Source organism: Leguminivora glycinivorella, chromosome 2, assembly GCF_023078275.1.
Source record: "Leguminivora glycinivorella isolate SPB_JAAS2020 chromosome 2, LegGlyc_1.1, whole genome shotgun sequence".
In the NCBI taxonomy this organism is placed as follows: Eukaryota; Metazoa; Arthropoda; class Insecta; order Lepidoptera; family Tortricidae; genus Leguminivora; species Leguminivora glycinivorella.
The window spans coordinates 20,765,996-20,789,687 of NC_062972.1; the positions used below are offsets into that span (position 1 = coordinate 20,765,996).

At 38.9% G+C, this 23,692-nt stretch overlaps 1 protein-coding gene across 1 annotated transcript in view; it reads right to left on the reverse strand.

Annotated features, from left to right (window-relative positions):
• Nucleotides 1-19,934, reverse strand: part of LOC125240339 (ras-related protein Rab-11A) — a 33,703-nt gene extending 13,769 nt beyond the window's left edge. Inside the window, exons 1-3 of the mRNA XM_048148237.1 lie at nucleotides 19,636-19,934; nucleotides 19,125-19,246; nucleotides 14,369-14,601 (exon numbers count right to left, since the gene is read on the reverse strand). Coding sequence (XP_048004194.1) covers nucleotides 14,369-14,601; nucleotides 19,125-19,246; nucleotides 19,636-19,675 — 395 coding nt within the window. The 5' untranslated portion in view covers nucleotides 19,676-19,934. The remainder of the gene's footprint in view (nucleotides 1-14,368; nucleotides 14,602-19,124; nucleotides 19,247-19,635) is intronic.
• Nucleotides 19,935-23,692: the final 3,758 nt, after the last annotated feature.

Sequence of the window (23,692 nt, forward strand, 5' to 3'; positions counted from 1 at the left end):
CCCGGTCCGCCAGAGAGCCGATCAGGGACGCTCCGGGCCTTCGGCCCTACGCGGAGCTCGGCCTTCGGCCTTCGCTGGGTTTCGTTTCGAAGCTCCGCGTCGGGCCTTCGGCCCGCCGCGTCGCTTTTTAGACACTTTGATTATCGTTCTGCTTGGGAGCACAGTGTGTACGCAGCTCGGCCTGCGGCCTTCGCGTGCTTGGGAGCACTCTGCCCGCAGCTCGGCCTGCGGCCTTCGCGTGCTTGGAAGCCTCTCAGGCACGCTCCGCGTAGTTACTGTGAGATTTGTAGGGAAGTTGGAGCTTAAACACGACCCAATATTAAAAGTGTCTTGAGAAGCTCACGACGGGCCTGCGGCCTGCGGCCTCCGGCCCGTCGTTTCGCTTTTCTAAGACACTTTTACTATTGGGTCGTGTTTAAGCTCCAACTTCCCGGTCCGCCAGAGAGCCGATCAGGGACGCTCCGGGCCTTCGGCCCTACGTGGAGCTCGGCCTTCGGCCTTCGCTGGGTTTCGTTTCGAAGCTCCGCGTCGGGCCTTCGGCCCGCCGCGTCGCTTTTTAGACACTTTGATTATCGTTCTGCTTGGGAGCACAGTCTGTACGCAGCTCGGCCTGCGGCCTTCGCGTGCTTGGGAACACTGCCCGCAGCTCGGCCTCCGGCCTTCGCGTGCTTGGAAGCCTCTCAGGCACGCTCCGCGTAGTTACTGTGAGATTTGTAGGTAAGTTGGAGCTTAAACACGACCCAATATTAAAAGTGTCTTGAGAAGCTCACGACGGGCCTGCGGCCTGCGGCCTCCGGCCCGTCGTTTCGCTTCTCTAAGACACTTTTACTATTGGGTCGTGTTTAAACTCCAACTTCCCGGTCCGCCGGCGAGCCGATCAGGGACGCTCCGGGCCTTCGGCCCTACGCGGAGCTCGGCCTTCGGCCTTCGCTGGGTTTCGAAGCTCCGCGTCGGGCCTTTGGCCCGCCGCTTCGCTTATTTAGATACTTTTTGTTATTGTTTTCTTGGGAGCACAGTCTGCACGCAGCTCGGCCTGCGGCCTTCGCGTGCTTGGGAGCACTCTGCCCGCAGCTCGGCCTGCGGCCTTCGCGTACTTGGGAGCCTGTCAGACACGCTCCGGGCCTTCGGTCCTCCGCGTAGTTACTGTGGGGATTGTAGGATTTGTAGGGAAGTTGGACCTCCGGCCTGCGGCCTCCGGCCCGCCGCGTCGCTTTTTAGACACTTTTACTTATATTTTCTTGCTTGGGAGCACTGTCTGTACGCAGCTCGGAACTTGGACCGGAGCAATGACCGTTGGGCTTTGGAACGCTCCCTCAGGCTGGTAGGGAAATTTGACTTTGTCCCCTCTCGCCGCCGTTTTTGACTTTTCCAAAAAAATTTTTTTCTCATTTCTATTTTTGGCCCCCGTTCTTACCACGTGCCAAATTTGAACGCGCTCGGACCGAAAATAAAAAAAAAAATTTCAAAGTCGGCCATTTTGAAATTTTGTAAATGCCATTCGATGGACCTCAGATAACTGTACAACATTAGTTTAAGCACTATTAACCTTTTTCCTACCGTTACGGAGCTATGGGGATTTAAAAAAAAACTTCATACAAACTGGTAGGGAAATTTGACTTTGTCCCCTCTCGCCACCGTTTTTGACTTTTCCAAATTTTTTTTTCTCATTTCTATTTTTGGCCCCCGTTCTTACCACGTGCCAAATTTGAACGCGCTCGGACCGAAAATAAAAAAAAAAATTTTCAAAGTCGGCCATTTTGAAATTTTGTAAATGCCATTCGATGGACCTCAGATAACTGTACAACATTAGTTCAAGCACTTTTAACCTTTTCCCTACCGTTACGGAGCTATGGGGATTTAAAAAAAAGACCTCCATACAAATTTCAATTGGCCTTCAAAGGGCGCCATTTTGAATTTTTCAAAATTTTCTTTTTGTATACTAATCTTAGGGTGGCTGTCCACCCGTGTGCAAAATTTTAGCGCGCTCGGACCATTTTGAAATTTTTCAAAAAAAAAAGTCGGCCATTTTGATTTTTTTTTAATGCCATTCGATGGACCTCGGGTGACTGTATAACATTTGTTTGAGCACTTTTCACTTCTTTGTACGGTTACGGAGCTATGGTAATTAAAAGAAAATCCTCCATTCAAATTTCAATTGGCCCTCAAAGGCCGCCATTTTGAATTTTTCAAAATTTTCTTTTTGAATATAAATCTTGGGGCCACCTTCCATCCGTGTGCCAAATCTCAGCGCGCTAGGACCATTTTGAAATTTTTCAAAAAAAAAAGTCGGCCATTTTGAATTTTTTTTAATGCAACTTTTTTCTACTCGGATACCTGTATGACATTTGGTCGAGCACCCCCCGGCTATCTCTTACGGTTTAAAAGTTGCCATACAAAATAAAAGTGGCCAGTTTTCCCACATTTGTAGCATTTTTCAATTTTTTTCTATTTCATTCGAATCAAGGCCGCTTGGAGATTCTATGACCAAAATTTGAGATCTCTACGACAAACTTGAAAAATCGTCAAAAAAAAAAGTCGGCCATTTTGAAAAAAAAATGGCGGCGTCAAAAACTGCCCAGGGTCCTCTATGACATTTGGTCGAACACTCCCCGGCTAACTCCGGCCGTTTGGCCAGGCCGTCCAACATTTTTTTACCCGGAACCGGTAGACCGACGGTCTGATCTATCCGGGGTCGCAGGACCAAACTCTATACGACCACACCAAACACTGCCACCTTCAAATCCCCCTTCTGCCTATTTTTTGAAAAATGTCAGTCGGGTTGTAGCTTTACATTATATAGACTAGTTTTTTAAAGGTGCGCGGGGCCCGAGGGCCCCGCGGTGTTCTTTTGTGCTTTGCTTTATTGTTTTTTGCTTTGCTTTATGTTTTTTTGCTTTGCTTGTTTGATTTATTGCTTTGCTTGTTTGATTTATTGCTTTGCTTGTTTGCTTTTTTGCTTTAGCCTTTGCGTGCTTGGGAGCACTCTCTGCCCGCAGCTCGGCCTGCGGCCTCGCGTGCTTGGGAGCCTGTCAGACACGCTCCGGGCCTTCGGCCCTCCGCGTAGTTACTGTGGGGGTTGTAGGGAAGTTGGAGCTTAAACACGACCCAATAGTAAAAGTGTCTTGAGAAGCTCACGACGGGCCTGCGGCCTGCGGCCTCCGGCCCGTCGTTTCGCTTCTCTAAGACACTTTTACTATTGGGTCGTGTTTAAGCTCCAACTTCCCGGTCCGCCGGCGAGCCGATCAGGGACGCTCCGGGCCTTCGGCCCTACGCGGAGCTCGGCCTTCGGCCTTCGCTGGGTTTCGAAGCTCCGCGTCGGGCCTTCGGCCCGCCGCTTCGCTTGTTAAGATACTTCTTGTTATTGTTTCGCTTGGGAGCACAGTCTGAACGCAGCTCGGCCTGCGGCCTTCGCGTGCTTGGGAGCACTCTCTGCCCGCAGCTCGGCCTGCGGCCTTCGCGTGCTTGGGAGTCTCTCAGACACGCTCCGGGCCTTCGGCCCTCCGCGTAGTTACTGTGGGGGTTGTGGGGAAGTTGGAGCTTAAACACGCCCCAATAGTAAAAGTGTCTTGAGAAGCTCACGACGGGCCTGCGGCCTGCGGCCTCCGGCCCGTCGTTTCGCTTCTCTAAGACACTTTTACTATTGGGTCGTGTTTAAGCTCCAACTTCCCGGTCCGCCGGCGAGCCGATCAGGGACGCTCCGGGCCTTCGGCCCTACGCGGAGCTCGGCCTTCGGCCTTCGCTGGGTTTCGAAGCTCCGCGTCGGGCCTTCGGCCCGCCGCTTCGCTTGTTAAGATACTTTTTGTTATTGTTTTCTTGGGAGCACAGTCTGCACGCAGCTCGGCCTGCGGCCTTCGCGTGCTTGGGAGCACTCTGCCCGCAGCTCGGCCTGCGGCCTTCGCGTACTTGGGAGCCTGTCAGACACGCTCCGGGCCTTCGGCCCTCCGCGTAGTTACTGTGGGGATTGTAAGATTTGTAGGGAAGTTGGACCTCCGGCCTGCGGCCTCCGGCCCGCCGCGTCGCTTTTTAGACACTTTTACTTATATTTTCTTGCTTGGGAGCACTGTCTGTACGCAGCTCGGAACTTGGACCGGAGCAATGACCGTCGGGCTGTAGAACGCTCCCTCAGGCTGGTAGGGAAATTTGACTTTGTCCCCTCTCGCCGCCGTTTTTGACTTTTCCAAAAATTTTTTTTTCTCATTTCTATTTTTGGCCCCAGTTCTTACCAAGTCCCAAATTTGAACGCGCTCGGACCGAAAATAAAAAAAAAAAATTTCAAAGTCGGCCATTTTGGAATTTTGTAAATGCCATTCGATGGACCTCAGATAACTGTACAACATTAGTTTAAGCACTATTAACCTTTTTCCTACCGTTACGGACCTATGGGGATTTAAAAAAAAAACCTCCATACAAACTGGTAGGGAAATTTGACTTTGTCCCCTCTCGCCACCGTTTTTGACTTTTCCAAATTTTTTTTTTCTCATTTCTATTTTTGGCTCCCGTTCTTACCACGTGCCAAATTTGAACGCGCTCGGACCGAAAATAAAAAAAAAAAATTTCAAAGTCGGCCATTTTGAAATTTTGTAAATGCCATTCGATTGACCTCAGATAACTGTACAACATTATTTCAAGCACTTTTAACCTTTTCCCTACCGTTACGGAGCTATGGGGATTAAAAAAAAAGACCTCCATACAAATTTCAATTGACCTTCAAAGGGCGCCATTTTGAATTTTTCAAAATTTTCTTTTTGTATACTAATCTTAGGGTGGCTGTCCACCCGTGTGCAAAATTTCAGCGCGCTCGGACCATTTTGAAATTTTTCAAAAAAAAAAGTCGGCCATTTTGATTTTTTTTTAATGCCATTCGATGGACCTCAGGTGACTGTATAACATTTGTTTGAGCACTTTTCACTTCTTTGTATCGTTACGGAGCTATGGTAATTAAAAGAAAAACCTCCATTCAATTTTCAATTTGCCCTCAAAGGCCGCCATTTTGAATTTTTCAAAATTTTCTTTTTGAATACTAATCTTAGCCCGACCGTCCACCCGTGTGCCAAATCTCAGCGCGCTAGGACCATTTTGAAAATTTTCAAAAAAAAAAGTCGGCCATTTTGATTTTTTTTTAATGCAACTTTTTTCTACTCGGATACCTGTATGACATTTGGTCGAGCACCCCCCGGCTATCTCTTACGGTTTAAAAGTTGCAGTTGGACCTCCGGCCTGCGGCCTCCGGCCCGCCGCGTCGCTTTTTAGACACTTTTACTTATATTTTCTTGCTTGGGAGCACTGTCTGTACGCAGCTCGGAACTTGGACCGGAGCAATGACCGTCGGGCTGTAGAACGCTCCCTCAGGCTGGTAGGGAAATTTGACTTTGTCCCCTCTCGCCGCCGTTTTTGACTTTTCCAAAAATTTTTTTTTCTCATTTCTATTTTTGGCCCCAGTTCTTACCAAGTCCCAAATTTGAACGCGCTCGGACCGAAAATAAAAAAAAAAAATTTCAAAGTCGGCCATTTTGGAATTTTGTAAATGCCATTCGATGGACCTCAGATAACTGTACAACATTAGTTTAAGCACTATTAACCTTTTTCCTACCGTTACGGACCTATGGGGATTTAAAAAAAAAACCTCCATACAAACTGGTAGGGAAATTTGACTTTGTCCCCTCTCGCCACCGTTTTTGACTTTTCCAAATTTTTTTTTCTCATTTCTATTTTTGGCTCCCGTTCTTACCACGTGCCAAATTTGAACGCGCTCGGACCGAAAATAAAAAAAAAAAAAAATTTCAAAGTCGGCCATTTTGAAATTTTGTAAATGCCATTCGATTGACCTCAGATAACTGTACAACATTATTTCAAGCACTTTTAACCTTTTCCCTACCGTTACGGAGCTATGGGGATTAAAAAAAAAGACCTCCATACAAATTTCAATTGACCTTCAAAGGGCGCCATTTTGAATTTTTCAAAATTTTCTTTTTGTATACTAATCTTAGGGTGGCTGTCCACCCGTGTGCAAAATTTCAGCGCGCTCGGACCATTTTGAAATTTTTCAAAAAAAAAGTCGGCCATTTTGATTTTTTTTTAATGCCATTCGATGGACCTCGGGTGACTGTATAACATTTGTTTGAGCACTTTTCACTTCTTTGTATCGTTACGGAGCTATGGTAATTAAAAGAAAAACCTCCATTCAATTTTCAATTTGCCCTCAAAGGCCGCCATTTTGAATTTTTCAAAATTTTCTTTTTGAATACTAATCTTAGCCCGACCGTCCACCCGTGTGCCAAATCTCAGCGCGCTAGGACCATTTTGAAAATTTTCAAAAAAAAAAGTCGGCCATTTTGATTTTTTTTTAATGCAACTTTTTTCTACTCGGATACCTGTATGACATTTGGTCGAGCACCCCCCGGCTATCTCTTACGGTTTAAAAGTTGCCATACAAAATAAAAGTGGCCAGTTTTTCCACATTTGTAGCATTTTTCAATTTTTTTTTATTTCATTCGAATCGAGGCCGCTTGGAGATTCTATGACCAAAATTTGAGCTCTCTACGACAAACTTGAAAAATCGTCAAAAAAAAAAGTCGGCCATTTTGAAAAAAAAATGGCGGCGTCAAAAACTGCCCAGGGTCCTCTATGACATTTGGTCGAACACTCCCCGGCTAACTCCAGCCGTTTGGCCAGGCCGTCCGACATTTTTTTACCCGGAACCGGTAGACCGACGGTCTGATCTATCCGGGGTCGCAGGACCAAACTCTATACGACCACACCAAACACTGCCACCTTCAAATCCCCCTTCTGCCTATTTTTGGAAAAATGTCAGTCGGGTTGTAGCTTTATATTATATAGATAATAAACAAAAATATTGGGGGACATCTTACATAGATCAACCTAGCCCCAAACTAAGCAAAGCTTGTACTATGGGTGCTAGGCGACGATACGAATACATACTTATATAGATAAATACATACTTATATACACAGAAAACATCCAAGACTCAGGAACAAATATCTATGCTCATCACACAAATAAATGCCCTTACCGGGATTCGAATCCGCCGGGACCGCGGCTTAGCAGGCAGGGTTTTTTTCATGAATATTTGTGGATAATCTCATGTAAATGTATATCAATTTAACTCAATCAATCAAGTGACACTGAGTACCGTATCAAACGCTGCACTTTCATTATTGTTAGCATCCGAATACATTATAAATAAATAAATAAATTGCAAACAGAACTAAAACTGTTCAAATTTTCTGACAAAAAGAAGTCTTCTATGTATCCCGCGGCGGAAGACCTGTTTAGTATTGAACTGCAGAACAAGATGAAGTAGTTAAGCAGATACGCTTTTACGTTTTATCCTTTCAAAATAGGTTGCAAGTGTTGCAACACCAAAACTTTTTCGCTGTATACGTAACGTAAGGCCCTCTGGCTAAGAACGTCTACCCGAGAGTCCCAAGTGTAACTGGAATGGAGTCACGAAGTCATCAAAGATAAGAGGTGAAAATTATTAGAGAGAAAGATCATTCAGCCTTGTTATTTAACAAAGCTAAATGGTGTTTGTAATATGTCATAGTTCTTTTTGCATTTGAATAAATCGGCAATGAAAACCTCGTAAATGCAATCTGATATTTAAACAAGGAGTAGGTAGGTAATACCTTTTTTAGGTAATATTCGATCTAAACGATCACAACATGACGTTTTGCCTCATATGGCAATCAGATTATGTCTCTAGCATTAAAATTCATTAATATCAAATATTAGTCAAAATTACATAAAAATAAAATCATATATCTTATGGGCAACTGAAGTCATTTCATAAAAACCGGCCAAGAGCGTGTCGGGCCACGCTCAGTGTAGGGTTCCGTAGTTTTCCGTATTTTTCTCAAAAACTACTGAACCTATCAAGTTCAAAACAATTTTCCTAGAAAGTCTTTATAAAGTTCTACTTTTGTGATTTTTTTCATATTTTTTAAATATATGGTTCAAAAGTTAGAGGGGGGGGACGCACTTTTTTTCCTTTAAGAGCGATTATTTCCGAAAATATTAATATTATCAAAAAACGATCTAAGTAAACCCTTATTCATTTTTAAATACCTATCCAACGATGTATCACACGTTGGGGTTGGAATGAAAAAAAAAATCTGCCCCCACTTTACATGTAGGGGTGGTACCCTAATAAAACATTTTTTTCCATTTTTTATTTTTGCACTTTGTTGGCGTGATTGATATACATATTGCTACCAAATTTCAGCTTTCTAGTGCTTACGGTTACTGAGATTATCCGCGGACGGACGGACGGACGGACGGACGGACGGACGGACGGACGGACGGACGGACGGACGGACGGACGGACGGACAAACAGACATGGCGAAGCTATAAGGGTTCCTAGTTGACTACGGAACCCTAAAAAAGGCAAGAATGAAATAACTAAGTAACCTAACCTAACATTAAGGTTACGAACAACAGCTCAAGCCTGATTATAAAATAACAATTTCCTACGACGTGTTTTTCGTATCGTAGTACATAATTATGTTACTAATTATGAGATTTATTAAATAAAATAAAAAATATTCGAAATATCCATTTTATCCGAATATCCGGATTTTCAAATATCGAGTCGAATCATCCGGATTTCGAATTGGACGGATAATTGCAAGCCCTAACACCGAACCACCGGGCAGAGTTTCAGTATTTAGGTTTATGAAGGTTTAGTATAGGTAAGTACTTACTCAGTGGCTCATTCTGTGCATCGATCAAGTCATAAATATCATCATTAGTGCCCTTTTCACTCGCAGCAGTATAAGAACATTGTAGATCAAGAGCCCAGGCCCGCCAGACCTTCCTCAAATTCTCAAGGATGAAACTTTGGGACAATGTAGAGTTCACATCGGCGTTTAATGTGTGCATATTTTCTAGTTCGGCCCATCGGCCAATTTTTTGCTATCAAGTGATGAAGGTGAAAAAAAAAAGTGCTTACTTTCCTTAAATTCTCAAGGCTGATTTTTATACATGTCTTAGAGCACGTTGTTAGAAATTGGTTATCATCAATGCCAGACCGTTTCCGCCGGCCATAACTTTTACCAGACGCGACAAAGTTGGCAAAAAACGACTCTAACTTACCTCATTTTCTCAAGCCTGATTTTGATATATGATACGCAGGGACCTATAACTAGACCGTTTGTAAGCAGCCAGACCAATCGGATGGACCCAACCATCCGCCAGACCGACTTAAAGTTTCGATATGAGCATTAGTAGAATTGAAATATTCCGGGTCTATAAAAGCTAAAAACTTGAATTTTCTACATTAAGCTACGTGTATATTGTATACTTGACGTAATAAGCGACTTTCAAAAATGTTACTTCTAAGGAAATAAAAAAATGAAAGTTTATATGTGGTGCAAGATTAATTTTAAGCTATGAATTTTATTTACACTGCGTAAGTACATGTGTATTTTATTATAAATATAACTTTTACCAGACGCGACAAAGCTGGCAAAAAACGACTCTAACTTACCTCATTTTCTCAAGCCTGATTTTGATATATGATACGCAAGGACCTGTAACTAGACCGTTTGTAAGCAGCCAGACCAATCGGATGGACCCAACCATCTGCCAGACCGACTTAAAGTTTCGATATGAGCATTAGTAGAATTGAAATATTCCGGGTCTATAAAAGCTAAAAACTTGAATTTTCTACTTTAAGCTACGTGTATATTGTATACTTGACGTAATAAGCGACTTTCAAAAATGTTACTTCTAAGGAAATAAAAAAATGAAAGTTTATATGTGGTGCAAGATTAATTTTAAGCTATGAATTTTATTTATACTGCGTAAGTACATGTGTATTTTATTATAAATATAACTTTTACCAGACGCGACAAAGTTGGCAAAAAACGACTCTAACTTACCTCATTTTCTCAAGCCTGATTTTGATATATGATACGCAAGGACCTGTAACTAGACCATTTGTAAGCAGCCAGACCAATTGGATGGACCCAACCATCCGCCAGACCGACTTAAAGTTTCGATATGAGCATTAGTAGAATTGAAATATTCCGGGTCTATAAAAGCTAAAAACTTGAATAACGAATTGAATTTTATATTATAAATAACGTAAACAAGGAAAAAACAAATTGGTACAGTGCATTATAAATTGAATATTCAATTCAAAGAAGTAAACAATCAATGTTACAACGGTATATAACTAAACGAATTTCCTTTCTCCTACAAAACATGGTAACATACCTAAGGCCGGCAACAGACAGTCTTAATTTTCATAATCTTAAAAAAGATTTGTATGCAAACTGACACTGACAGACCTGTCAGTGTCAGTTTGAACTGTCAGTTTGCATACAAATCTTTTTTTAAGATTATGAAAATTAAGATTGTCTGTTGCCGGCCTAAGTGACGAACTTTAGAATTACAAGTTTAGGAAGTTTAAACATTTGTACTCAATACGAACATCATCAACCCCGTTATAACCCATGTCGGAGATGCTGAATTTTCAGACACGAATACATTTTTGGCATTCTTCAAATACATGTATGCCGTTATAAAAAGTTTAAAATACTTTACGTGTGTACACAACATATACACTTATACTTTCCACCTCATTTTAACTGAACTTATATAAATGCTTAAATAACTTTTGTAGTAGGCGAGGGATTTGACATTATATGCAACATACACATAGTGCCTTTATACATAATGTGAGGTCCCTCGCCCACAAATTAAAAAGGATCGTTCTTAAAACTAATTTTAAACCACCTTGTTCGACGACCGAAAAAAAAGTTTAATTTACTTTTCTTCTTTAAATGTATAATAAAATACACATGTATAAAATACGCAGTATAAATAAAATTCATATCTTAAAATTAATCTTGCATAAACTTTCATTTTTTTATTTCCTTAGAAGTAAAATTTTTGAAAGTCGCTTATTACGTCAAGTATACAATATACACGTAGCTTAATGTAGAAAATTCAAGTTTTTAGCTTTTATAGACCCAGAATATTTCAATTCTACTAATGCTCATATCGAAACTTTAAGTCGGTCTGGCGGATGGTTGGGTCCATCCGATTGGTCTGGCTGCTTACAAACGGTCTGGTTACAGGTCCCTGCGTATCATATACCAAAATCAGGCTTGAGAAAATGAGGTAAGTTAGAGTCGTTTTTTGCCAACTTTGTCGCGTCTGGTAAAAGTTATATTTATAATAAAATACACATGTACTTACGCAGTGTAAATAAAATTCATAGCTTAAAATTAATCTTGCACCACATATAAACTTTCATTTTTTTATTTCCTTAGAAGTAAAATTTTTGAAAGTCGCTTATTACGTCAAGTATACAATATACACGTAGCTTAATGTAGAAAATTCAAGTTTTTAGCTTTTATAGACCCAGAATATTTCAATTCTACTAATGCTCATATCGAAACTTTAAGTCGGTCTGGCGGATGGTTGGGTCCATCCGATTGGTCTGGCTGCTTACAAACGGTCTGGTTACAGGTCCCTGCGTATCATATACCAAAATCAGGCTTGAGAAAATGAGGTAAGTTAGAGTCGTTTTTTGCCAACTTTGTCGCGTCTGGTAAAAGTTATATTTATAATAAAATACACATGTACTTACGCAGTGTAAATAAAATTCATAGCTTAAAATTAATCTTGCACCACATATAAACTTTATTTTTTTTATTTCCTTAGAAGTAAAATTTTTGAAAGTCGCTTATTACGTCAAGTATACAATATACACGTAGCTTAATGTAGAAAATTCAAGTTTTTAGCTTTTATAGACCCGGAATATTTCAATTCTACTAATGCTCATATCGAAACTTTAAGTCGGTCTGGCGGATGGTTGGGTCCATCCGATTGGTCTGGCTGCTTACAAACGGTCTAGTTACAGGTCCCTGCGTATCATATATCAAAATCAGCCTTGAGAAAATGAGGTAAGTTAGAGTCGTTTTTTGCCAACTTTGTCGCGTCTGGTAAAAGTTATGGCCGGCGGAAACGGTCTGGCATTGAAGATAACCAATTTCTAACAACGTGCTCTAACACATATATAAAAATCAGCCTTGAGAATTTAAGGAAAGTAAGCACTTTTTTTTTCACCTTCATCACTTGATAGCAAAAAATTGGCCGATGGGCCGGACTAGAAAATATGCACACATTAACCGCCGATATGAACTCTACATTGTCCCAAAGTTTCATCCTTGAGAATTTGAGGAAGGTCTGGCGGGCCTGGGCTCTGGGTCTATTGGATGAATTGGGATTCTTCGAGTTCTGGGACACGGGAGTGTTGAATACTAAAAACAATTTATTTTTGTGACTAATTGCACATTTCACATCTTTCATTGTGACGTTTTTAGACTAAGGGCCCGTTGCATCAACCACATTTGACACACACATCATCGTCACGCAGCAGACGCCTATGGAACTGTCCATACAATAAAATTTAACGAATGCTTTAACGGTGACAGACGGTTTGGTGCAACTGACCCTAAAGGTCCATTGTTGATAGTAGCTGATGTAATTTCTATGGTAATTGACTATCTACAGTACCAACGACACAATTAATGGGAAAGTAGTGTATATTGTACACACGCACACGCACACGCACACGCACACGCACACGCACACGCACACGCACACACACACACACACACACACACACACACACACACACACACACACACACACACACACACACACACACACACACACACCTGAGATGACCGTACCAAGGTCAAATAAGGACGCTCGCTCTTGCTAATAGCGGCGTCCCGTCCTTATTTGACCTTGGACTGTACGATTGCCTGTAAATAAATACTTAAGCGTCGTGACATTACTTAAATTTTAAAATCGGTAAAATTGAAAGCACTAAGTTAAAAGAAAAAAACTTACTTCATTGTGGTTGTGGTGCAGAATGTTTTCGACGTATTTGTTTCGTTCGACGCCACGTTTTCTCACCGCTAGTCTCAAATCAAACTAAATTTACTAAAGTGATGGCCGTGGCCGACACCGCTTGCACTGTTCGTTCAAATTCTTGGAAATAGAAAAACCGAAATAATTTCGTTCCTGCGAACTGTTCTTTAAAGAACGTATCATTTAATTCCGTTCCCGCGAACTGTTCTTTAAAGAACGTATCATTTAATTCTGTTCTTCGGAACAGTTCTCACTCATAAACGTTCGTTCACTGAACGAAAAAGAATACCGGTTAATGGAACCAGAAACGCTAAAGTAAAGTTCTCGGGTCAACGTACGGAACCGTTCCGAAAAAAATACCGGTATCCGATCCCTGGTTTGAAATAGAGTCGAAAAGTGGTAAACCACTTTCTTGGTTGACTGTACATGGTCTACTTTGCGTGGGTTGGTTCTGAATGTATGTAGGATTGTAGGTGGCTGTTTCACAAACTACGCATCACGGATAATGTTATGGCACTTACGGCTCAGCCACGACATTGGTCTAAGCGCGACAGCGGCGAGCGGCGGCCATACATTGAAGCGAGACACAGCGATGGGACTTTTCATTCGCACGTATGGCCGCCGCTCGCCGCTGCCGCGCTTAGACCAATGTCGTGGCTGGGCCTTTATGGCGTCAGAGCAGAACAGTGAGGGCGATTTTTGAATCTCGCATACGGGATTTTGTCACTAAAATACCGGTTGAAAACGGTGACTTGCTTATTATTTTCAGTGACAATTTTCTGAATTCGAACGCGTGAGACTAAAAAATCGGCCCGAGTGAGATATTTGCTATTAAAAATTTTATGAAATTGCTAAAATTTAATTTTCATTGAGTTTATTATGTGTTCAATGTTGATATGATAATATATATAAGTTTGTATGGAGTAGAGATGGGCCGAATATTCGGTATTCGGCATATTCGGCAAGTTTTTCAATGTTCGTATTCGGCCGAATAGTTCGGTTATACTGCCGAATATTTACCGAATAAACAAAGTAAATAAATAGCGTAAATTGTTTCGTAATTCTTGGGATAATGACATCCTATTTCAGGATTCTAATGACCAAAGGGGGTTAAAAATGCGTTAAATATAAGTACCTACCTACAATAATTATGTAAAAAAGTAAAAATAACGTAGCAAGAAACAAAAATCTAAATTTTCTTATGCACTAAATTATAGGAACATTAAGAGCCTTAGTTAGTACTCATTACCAATCATTGAAAAGTTTTTAACTCTTAAGCCAGGATTTAAAATATAGTGGAACCGAATATTCGGCCGAATGTTCGGTTCGGTACCAGCTGAACCGAATATTCGTATTCGGCAAAGTCCGTATTCGGCCCATCTCTAGTATGGAGCAATCCGCGATTTTCAAATTTAACGCGAGCGAAGCCGCGGACAAAAGCTCGTTAGTAATGATTACCTAAGATGCCTGAGATCGCTCTTGTTGCCGACGAGCATGATCAGGATGTTCTGATCGGCGTGGTCGCGGAGCTCACGCAGCCATCGCTCCACGTTCTCGTAGGACAGGTGCTTGGCGATATCGTACACCAGTAGCGCGCCCACCGCGCCGCGGTAGTACGCGGACGTGATCGCGCGGTACCGCTCCTGACCGGCCGTGTCCCATATCTGGGCCTTTATGGTTTTACCATCCACCTGGGAACAAAGTTTTTTGTCAAGTCTCATTTTTGATACATTTTAATCACTATTTTTTTAACATACTCAATGAGACAATAGGCTACTTGCCTCCTAGTCAAATCAGCTTCTTTTTAAGAACTGACAAAACGAATTTGAACGACTTGCTAATATGATATCGAATTGAGTGACGTCACGGTCAATTCAGTTACATTATATATTTCTACTTGTTTTATTAAATTGAAATTCAATTTAAAAATATTTCCTGTCCATGTTTTTCTAATAATTATCTGGTGCTTTTTTCGTGCATGGTATAAAATATTTTATTTTAAGAACAGTCAAGTTCCCTATTCTAACAAACCCAAAAGGGTAAAGGGTAGGTTGCATTTATTAAATAATAAGCGCTAGTATTTATTGAATAATAAGCACTAGTGTCCATCATCAAATCAGCTTCATTTGTCTGTAAACCCAATAATGTAAGTGAATTTTCATCTCAAACAGATAATGGGAAGTGGTCTAGTTTAGTTTGTCAGATTGTCTAATTCTTTGTTAATATCATACAAAAACATTGGTAGTTATAATGAAAAATGTGCCTATGAATCTTCTTTTTGCACTGCTATCAGGGGCGGCTCACTCCGCGAGCGCGATTCTATCGCCGCGCTACAAGTACATGCTGGCGGCCGCGAGTTCGCGGCCTAATCAGGGGTGGCGCGCGTTCTCACGGAACGCACGTTCGTACTTTCTATTGTTACTTTACGTCGCGAGTTTTTTTTTAAGGTTCATATGCGATGTCCACATGTGGAATGACTAATAATGCTTAGTTAAATAGACATCATGAATAAAATAGGACAATTTTACACATATCCACTATTGGGACATACCCACCCATAAATACTGTATATATACCTAGAGAGTACCCAAAACTTGACTATAATAGTATAACATTTTATCTGATATTAATTCGTTTTAATCCATAGGCAACCCTATAGTCCGACGCTGCGCACGTGCGGCTCCTTTCTTTGTTAGAATTTTGTAGGCATTTAAAAAGGTGGCATTTCCTGAACATCAAAGCAGTGGGCCTTCTGTACTTGTACTATTATATATTCTGTGCTGCTATCTAAATAATTGTTATTGAAGGTAAGCGTCTAGTCCGAAAATAGTAAATTGAGTTTAAGTGACGTGAGGAACATAGGTTAGCGCATTTCCTGTAATACATCATAAAGTCAACAAAACTATCAACCAAAAAATCTGTTTTACATACGACTTAATGCTGTCTTATGGTGATTTAACGTATAAACAGTTAGACATAAGCATATATACGCATTTAAAGACTTTCTGATAAGAAATGGAGGACTTATTATAATAGTAGTCAAATATTTGATAACATGACAAGGTCTTTGCTTGTAATGTGAACTGATTAGTTCAGAAGTGATTGCAATTGATATAATGCCATAAACCGTAAATATCTACATACAATACATCTATTGATAACAAAAAATGTTTCAATATAGTTACATCATCATATATGTGGTTGTCTGGCAGAGATTGCCCTTTAGCAATAGGACAGTTGGGTCACTATCAAGTTTACCTTATCGCTAAACGACTATTTCGGCTAGATGTCAGAAAATTTAAATATACAGTCAGTATAAAGTCAATTCAGCTGGGATGACATGAAAGTAGAATACTCAATCAGCAAAAAGTAAATTTAACTGGATGGCTAAGACTTAGAATGAATGAGTAGCCAAACGTCTGGAAATATACATAGTCCGTATGATTAGCATATCTAAAAAGCCAAAAGTGTAGTTAGTTAATTGACGTCAACACAGAACTATTCAGTAGCAAAACGTACGGAAATATAATGTGTCATCGCCATGGTTTATAAATATGTAACAGAACAGTTCTTATTAACAGTGCGAGAAGGTTTGAATTCTCAAGACACTTAAGCATTTTAAAACCAAACGTTTTGCTAACCGGTCGTTTGGCGTTTATTCTATTTAGCAATAAAAACATTAAACAATCCAGATTTTTTGCTCCTTGACCGTTTAGCCTTCATGTCTGTTTTGTAATACAGACATTCGAAGATGAAGATGTTTTGCAGTTAGATAATTTTAAATTGTTACGTTTTAAGATCCAGACGTTTTGCTAAAGACACATTTAGCATTCATGTCTACGTAGCCACAAAGACATAACACAATCCAGACGTGTCAGCTATATAGTCTTTTAGCGATAAGGTAAATTTGATAGTGACCCGGACAGTTATGTGCTTGATTTTGCTGTCACGATCTTTTTTATATTGGTGCGCAATAAAGAATATTTGTATTGTATGATGAGACATATTGACCCCTTAACATGAGGTTAAATGGGCTCATTGTGTTTGGCTATCATTATCAGTAGGTATTTTTAGTATTTTATCATAGATTACTACTAAATGGAGAGTTCATTAAATGCCTACCAAAAGTTTCCTAGTTCATTAAATGGATTATAATAAAACCCTGAAAAGGCTAATTGCACCTACAATCAGGCGGACCGTATGCTTGTTTGCCACCGACATAGTATAAAAAAGATGTAAAGATATACATTACATTTTCTATCTGTGATTCTATCTGATATTATTTGTTTTTAAGATACAGATAATTGCATTGTCAAAGCAGAACATGTAATGCAAAAAATACTGTATGGTACCTGACTTTTATGTAATTTTTTAATTTATACATATTTTAATTTTACCCAAAAAAAAAACAAGTTGAGCAAGCTTATAAAATTTTCAATAAAATTATGTTCAATGATTCTCTGTAGAGGCAAAGGACAAAAATATAAGTTAATGTTCATTCTACTATATGAAGAAGAAAAAGATTGGAAACTGACAAGGAGGAAAATGCTTACTTGTGTCATTGGTTGGCTACAACTCAACACTGATTACTGCATAATACCTATACTTTTTATTTATTTTGGTTATTCTAATTCTAAAGAATGATGTAAATACTTTCAGTGCCAACACCAGTAAAATAGCTTCTCATTTATTCAAGCATTACAATAATCCTGCACTGTTGCTGATGTCCGAATTCGAATTTTTCGGAAAAATTCGGATTACTGGAAATTAGAGCCATTATCTATTTATTTTCATGTGTATGTAAATAAAAAGTACTAAAATAATAAGTTCATAGAAAATTCGACTATTATCTGGTCAGTTTTCAGGTGAAGTCAAACTGATTATTTACAGTTACAGGCTCCTATGAGCCGTAGCAAATGCCGGGATAACGCAAGGATAAGGAGGATGATGGCCTGGGACTTGAAATGATCACTTGCATCTCTATAAATAGAGAGAGAGTGCCAGATTACTGGATGTTTTGGGACCATCAAAGTACCAAATTGAGATTTGACTATAATATGACAGCTCCATTTTACTGAAGGTGTTTATAATTAATTAGAAACAATAATCGTTCCAGAGTCAATAGAAATAATGTGATTTTATTTCTTAATTGTGAATCAATGAGAACTTTTTATGTAACTTCTCACAGTCATGAAATTAAGTCTCACTGTCAATAGCCAATAAACATTTCACTAAATTCATTCTTCTACAAATATAGCAACATCAATATTACCAATGTTATAATAGCAGACCAAACACTTTTTGTAATTTAAAAAAATACAAATAGGTATAAGAATAAAACATTTTTTTTTATTCAAATGGTAAGCAAAATTAGAAATAGAATCAACTATCATAGGGGCATATTGTAAGTCACCAAATAAAATAGACAGCACAATTGACCCAAATACCCAGTTATTAAATCATTGTTACTTATAAGGAGTGGATACAGTTATTTGTTAACTGTTGTAACTCAAAATGAATGAACTCATTATTCAAGAATGTTGCCAATAAACAAAAGAAAATAATGAAAGAGTTTTAAATTATTGTGAAAATGATGAATAATCAGAGACAAATTATGGTGTTTTCTTAATCTCTTGGTTCAATGTCCAATCCAATATAAAAGGGAGAGGGACTGACATTGTTCCCATTCAGATGTATAAATCATCACACAAGGAAAAATAAGGGATGTATAATAATATTGTAATACAGTATCAAGGTAATACTGTATACTTTATTTATGGCTATCATAACTATTTACAAATTTTCTATAGTTTTGTCTTTAAGCAAGTCTAAACAATGACAATAATTGTTCAGTAAAGGCCAAAAAATATAAATAATCAATAATATTTCTGTACAGGTATTTAATGGTGTAATGATTATTATGTTTATAGGTATAGTTAAATTTATTTTTACCTATTTAGAACAAAACCCTTTGTTTAGCTTGAATAAATGGAAAACATAAATTTAATAACACAGATTTGTAGTAAAAATAAACTAACTATAGAATTTTTCCATATTTTAAGAGGCTTACCACTTTTTGTTACTCATAATCATTTCTGCCAAATCATACACTTGTCACACAAAGAAATATGTTCACTCAACAACAATGGAGCTCTATGTTATCATAAAATTAGCATAATGGCCTTAGAAACTGATTCACAGCAAAACCACTCACCTCTATACTTCTTGTTGCGAATTCCACGCCTATTGTTGATTTAGACTCTAAATTAAATTCATTTCTAGTGAAACGAGAGAGAAGACTGGATTTACCCACACCAGAGTCTCCTATTAGGACCACTGGAACAAACAAACAAGATTATCGTCTTAGATTTTAGTGTTTCACCCGTAAATTGGTTCAGAACTACCATTATAGACCGTTCACAAGGTGACTCACTTCAATAATTTACGTGAAATCGATTGTTGTCGCCCAAATCAGCTGATGAGCTTGCATACAAACGATAAACTATATTCCTACAACTTCAACATCTTTTCAGAGTTACTCCTACAACTTTAAGAAATATGTTAGGTACCACAAAATACAAAGAGATTTGTTCTGCTACGAGTTATGATACATTTCAAACGTAGTTGTAGAACAATGGCATAAAAGCAACTTTCAAAGACCTAAACTGTGTAAGGGTGTGTCCTACCGAAATCACGTAAAAATTACTTTATACTAGAAATCTTACCTTTGAACAAATAATCGTATTCGTCCTCTCTTGTGCCCATTTTGATTATCTAGAGCTCTATACGACGTCAAAATCGGTCAGTTATAAAACGTCAAGATGAAGGTAAACAAAAATAACTGGAGACACAAATATCACAGCTCCGCAAAACACTCCACAGCCTCCGAATTATCACTTTTATACAAGGATTAATAATATTCACACAGGTTGAAAATAATTATAAATCTAAATTGTCTCGGGGACAAAATGGCGGATAACTTTACGTTACGCCCCCTTCACTCACGACCAGTGTCCAAAGGCGTTTCAGTGCAATGTCGACACCTTTACGAATTTTTACTCGCCAACCAATAAAAGCATAGTTGTGATTTTCATCTAACGCTGTGATTGGCCAGATTAGGGACATTGACAACTACATTTTTTCTTTCATTTCAGTGGTCGTTCAAATATAGTGAGTGTTTGACTAAATAATTCATAGTCGAATTTTATCAAAAAAATCCATTTCACGACCGTATGTGACAAAATTACATTTTTTGCCATCCATAAAAAATAACAGCTTTCCATAGTGGGTTCATTAAAATTTACAGTATCTTTTTTCTACAAAACACTATAATCAGAGTACAATCATGCGATATTAGAGCGTACTTCGCTTTGTCTGACAGCTGTCAAATATACATTTTAGGTCTCCACACACCTTGCAACAAACCGCAAACGACTGTGGATAAAATCTGTCAAGCCATTTCCTGGGCCTTAATAGAGATCGATGATGTAAAGTATAGACTATATCTGTACAACGTCTACATTTATATTATCTGTGGTCGTACGCCCGACTGCCATTACACTTTCTATTAAGCACAATAACCATTGCAGTTTTATTTAATTATCATGCTTAAACACTTACTTTACATGGTGTCAGAAGTGGTGAAAGTGTAAACAAAAAGACTGTAGTGATAAAACTGATAAAAATATGACTACGCCTACAAATGACGCAGTGTCGGGAATCAAGCCGCCAGCTAACCTCCAAATTAACTCCGAGATATCTACAAACTGGAAAAAATGGTCTCAACAGTTCGAATGGTTTGCCACAGCCATACAATTGGACAAAAAACCAGCTGAGGTCCAAGCAGCAACATTCATGGCTGTTATAGGCCCAGACGCCATAGAAATATATGATGGGTTTAACCTCAACGAAACTGACAAAGTCAACATCAAAATCATAAAACAAAAGTTCACCGAATACTTTGCGCCAAAAACAAATATATCATTCGAGAGATATATATTCTACAAAATAGAACAAAACGAAGATGAACCATTTAATGACTTCATGACACGAATAAAAACACAAGCAATTAAATGTGACTTCGGCTCTTTACTTGACGAAATGTTAAAAGACAAGATCGTATTTGGAATTAAATCGACTCAAATAAGAGAAAAATTGCTAACAGAAGATGAACTCACCTTGACAAAAGCTATCAATATATGCAAAACAAGTGAACAAGCTTCTAAGCAATTGGACGAATTTGAGGGCAAAAATAAAACAGAAAAAGTCTTCACAGTGAAAAGTAAAAACTCCAAAGAAGCGCAAAACGAGAAATTCGACTGTAGAAGGTGTGGTACAAATCATGGCCGCAAAGAATGCCCTGCTTTCAACAAACCATGCACAAAGTGTAATAAAAATGGTCATTTTGCTCACATGTGCAGAACTAAGAAGAGTCTAAATACCAAAAAGAAAAACAAAGTACATGCATTAGAAGAAAGTTCAGATTCTGAAGAAGAGTTTTATATTGGTTCAATTAGTGCTGACGGAGAAAAAAGCTGGAAAGAAGAATTAGAAGTTGATGGTGTAAAATTTAAAGTGAAATTAGATACCGGAGCGGAATGTAATGTCCTACCAAAATATATATTGGACCAAACAAAAGCAACTTTAAAACAGAGCCGCACAAGAAACTTGACATGCTATTCTGAAAATGAGATAACCGTCCTAGGAGAAGTAGAATTGATGTGCAAGCTGAGAGACGAGTGGGTAAAAATCTTGTTCAAAGTCATCGAAGAAAGACACCAGCCAATTCTGGGACGTAAATCCTGCAAACAACTAGGACTCGTCGCTAGAATCAAGTCCCTGAAAACAAGCGAAGACATATTTGAAGGTTTAGGGTGTTATAAAGGCTATGAGTATGACATAGACCTGATAGAGAACCCAAAGTTGGAGATAAAACCGTCTAGAAGAATACCACATGCTATAAGAGAAGAGGTAAAGCAAGAACTGGACAGAATGGTGAAGTTAGACGTCATAAAACCAGAAACTGAGCCAACTCCTGCGGTAAGTCCTATGGTAATTGTTAAACAGAAGGGCAAAATAAGAATATGTATAGATCCTTCTGATGTAAACAAAAATATTCTGAGACGTCATTTTCCACTCACCACTATAGAAGAGATCTCCGCTGACATCAAAGGTTCTAAGTACTTTGCACTATTAGATTGTACAAAAGGATTCTGGCAAATCAAACTTTCAGAAAGAACTCAAAAAATTCTAACTTTTGCTACACCATGGGGAAGATATTCCTTTAAGAGGCTTCCGTTTGGGGTTTCATCAGCACCTGAAATATTTCAAGAAATATTAACAAACTTGTTGAGTAAATTCAAAAATGTGAGGGTATCCATTGATGACATATTCATACATGCAAAAAGCAGGGAAGATTTACGTAAAACTGTCAGTGACGTCAGTGAAGTACTGAAAAAAACAGGCTTCAAACTTAATAAACAAAAGTGCATTCTGGAAGCAGAGAGAATTAAATTCCTTGGTCATATTGTTTCAGCAAATGGACTAGAAGCAGACCCGGACAAAGTAGAAGCCATACAAGCAATGAAAACACCAACAAACAAAACAGAGCTACAGAGACTACTAGGGATGATCACATACTTAAATAAATTTATACCTAACATGTCAGAACTAACAAATGCACTAAGGGACTTGTTACACAAAGATGCAAGTTTCACCTGGGAAATACATCATGATGAAGCTCTCAAGAAAATAAAACAAGTACTTCAAAGTCCTCCAGTACTTAGACTCTATGATGTAAATAAATCAGTGACACTATCAGTAGATGCAAGTTCGAAAAACCTTGGAGCGGCACTTCTTCAAGAAGGACAACCAGTAGCCTATGCAGCCAGGGCTTTGTCAAAATCCGAACAGAACTACCCACAAATAGAAAAAGAAGCACTTGCCATACAATTTGCCTGTAAAAAGTTTCATGAATATGTTTATGGAAAAGAACTAATAGTGGAATCGGACCATAAACCATTAGAGACAATATTCAAGAAAAACATACAATCCGCTCCAGCAAGGTTGCAACGCATATTGTTTAATCTAGCACCATACTCACCAAAAGTAATTTTTAAGAAAGGTACAGAAATACCCTTGGCTGATTTCCTTAGTAGAGACTGTGATGCTTCCAATCTAAAATATGAACCTGAGGAAAATCTGAAAATTGCATCTATACTACCAATGTCATTTGATGCCAAAGAACAATTAATTACAGACACAAAAGACGATCCACATCTCCAGGTGCTCCTCAAAACAATAATGAAAGGATTTCCTGAAAATGTTCATGAACTTCCTAAAGAACTACAACATTATTTCAATTTTAAAGAAGAATTAAGTTATTCCAGAGGAATTATTTTCAAAGGTGAAAAAATAGTAGTGCCAAAATCACAAATTCCCAAAATGCTTAAGATCATTCATCAAGGACATCTAGGCATACAAAGTTGTCTAAGAAGAGCTAGACAATTTCTTTACTGGAAAGGACAATATGATGACATTTTAAAACTAGTCAGAGGCTGCTCTGTCTGTGAACAAACGCAACGAGAAAACATCAAAGATACCGTTCTTGTTAACAAGATTCCTACACTCCCATGGCAGATAGTCGCATCAGATTTATTTGAATTTAAAGGCAAAGTATACCTGGTAATCTGCGACAGTTACTCTGGATATTTAGATTTTCAACGCCTAAAAGACCAGTCTTCTTGTGAAGTAATTAAATACCTGAAAAGATGGTTTTCTGTA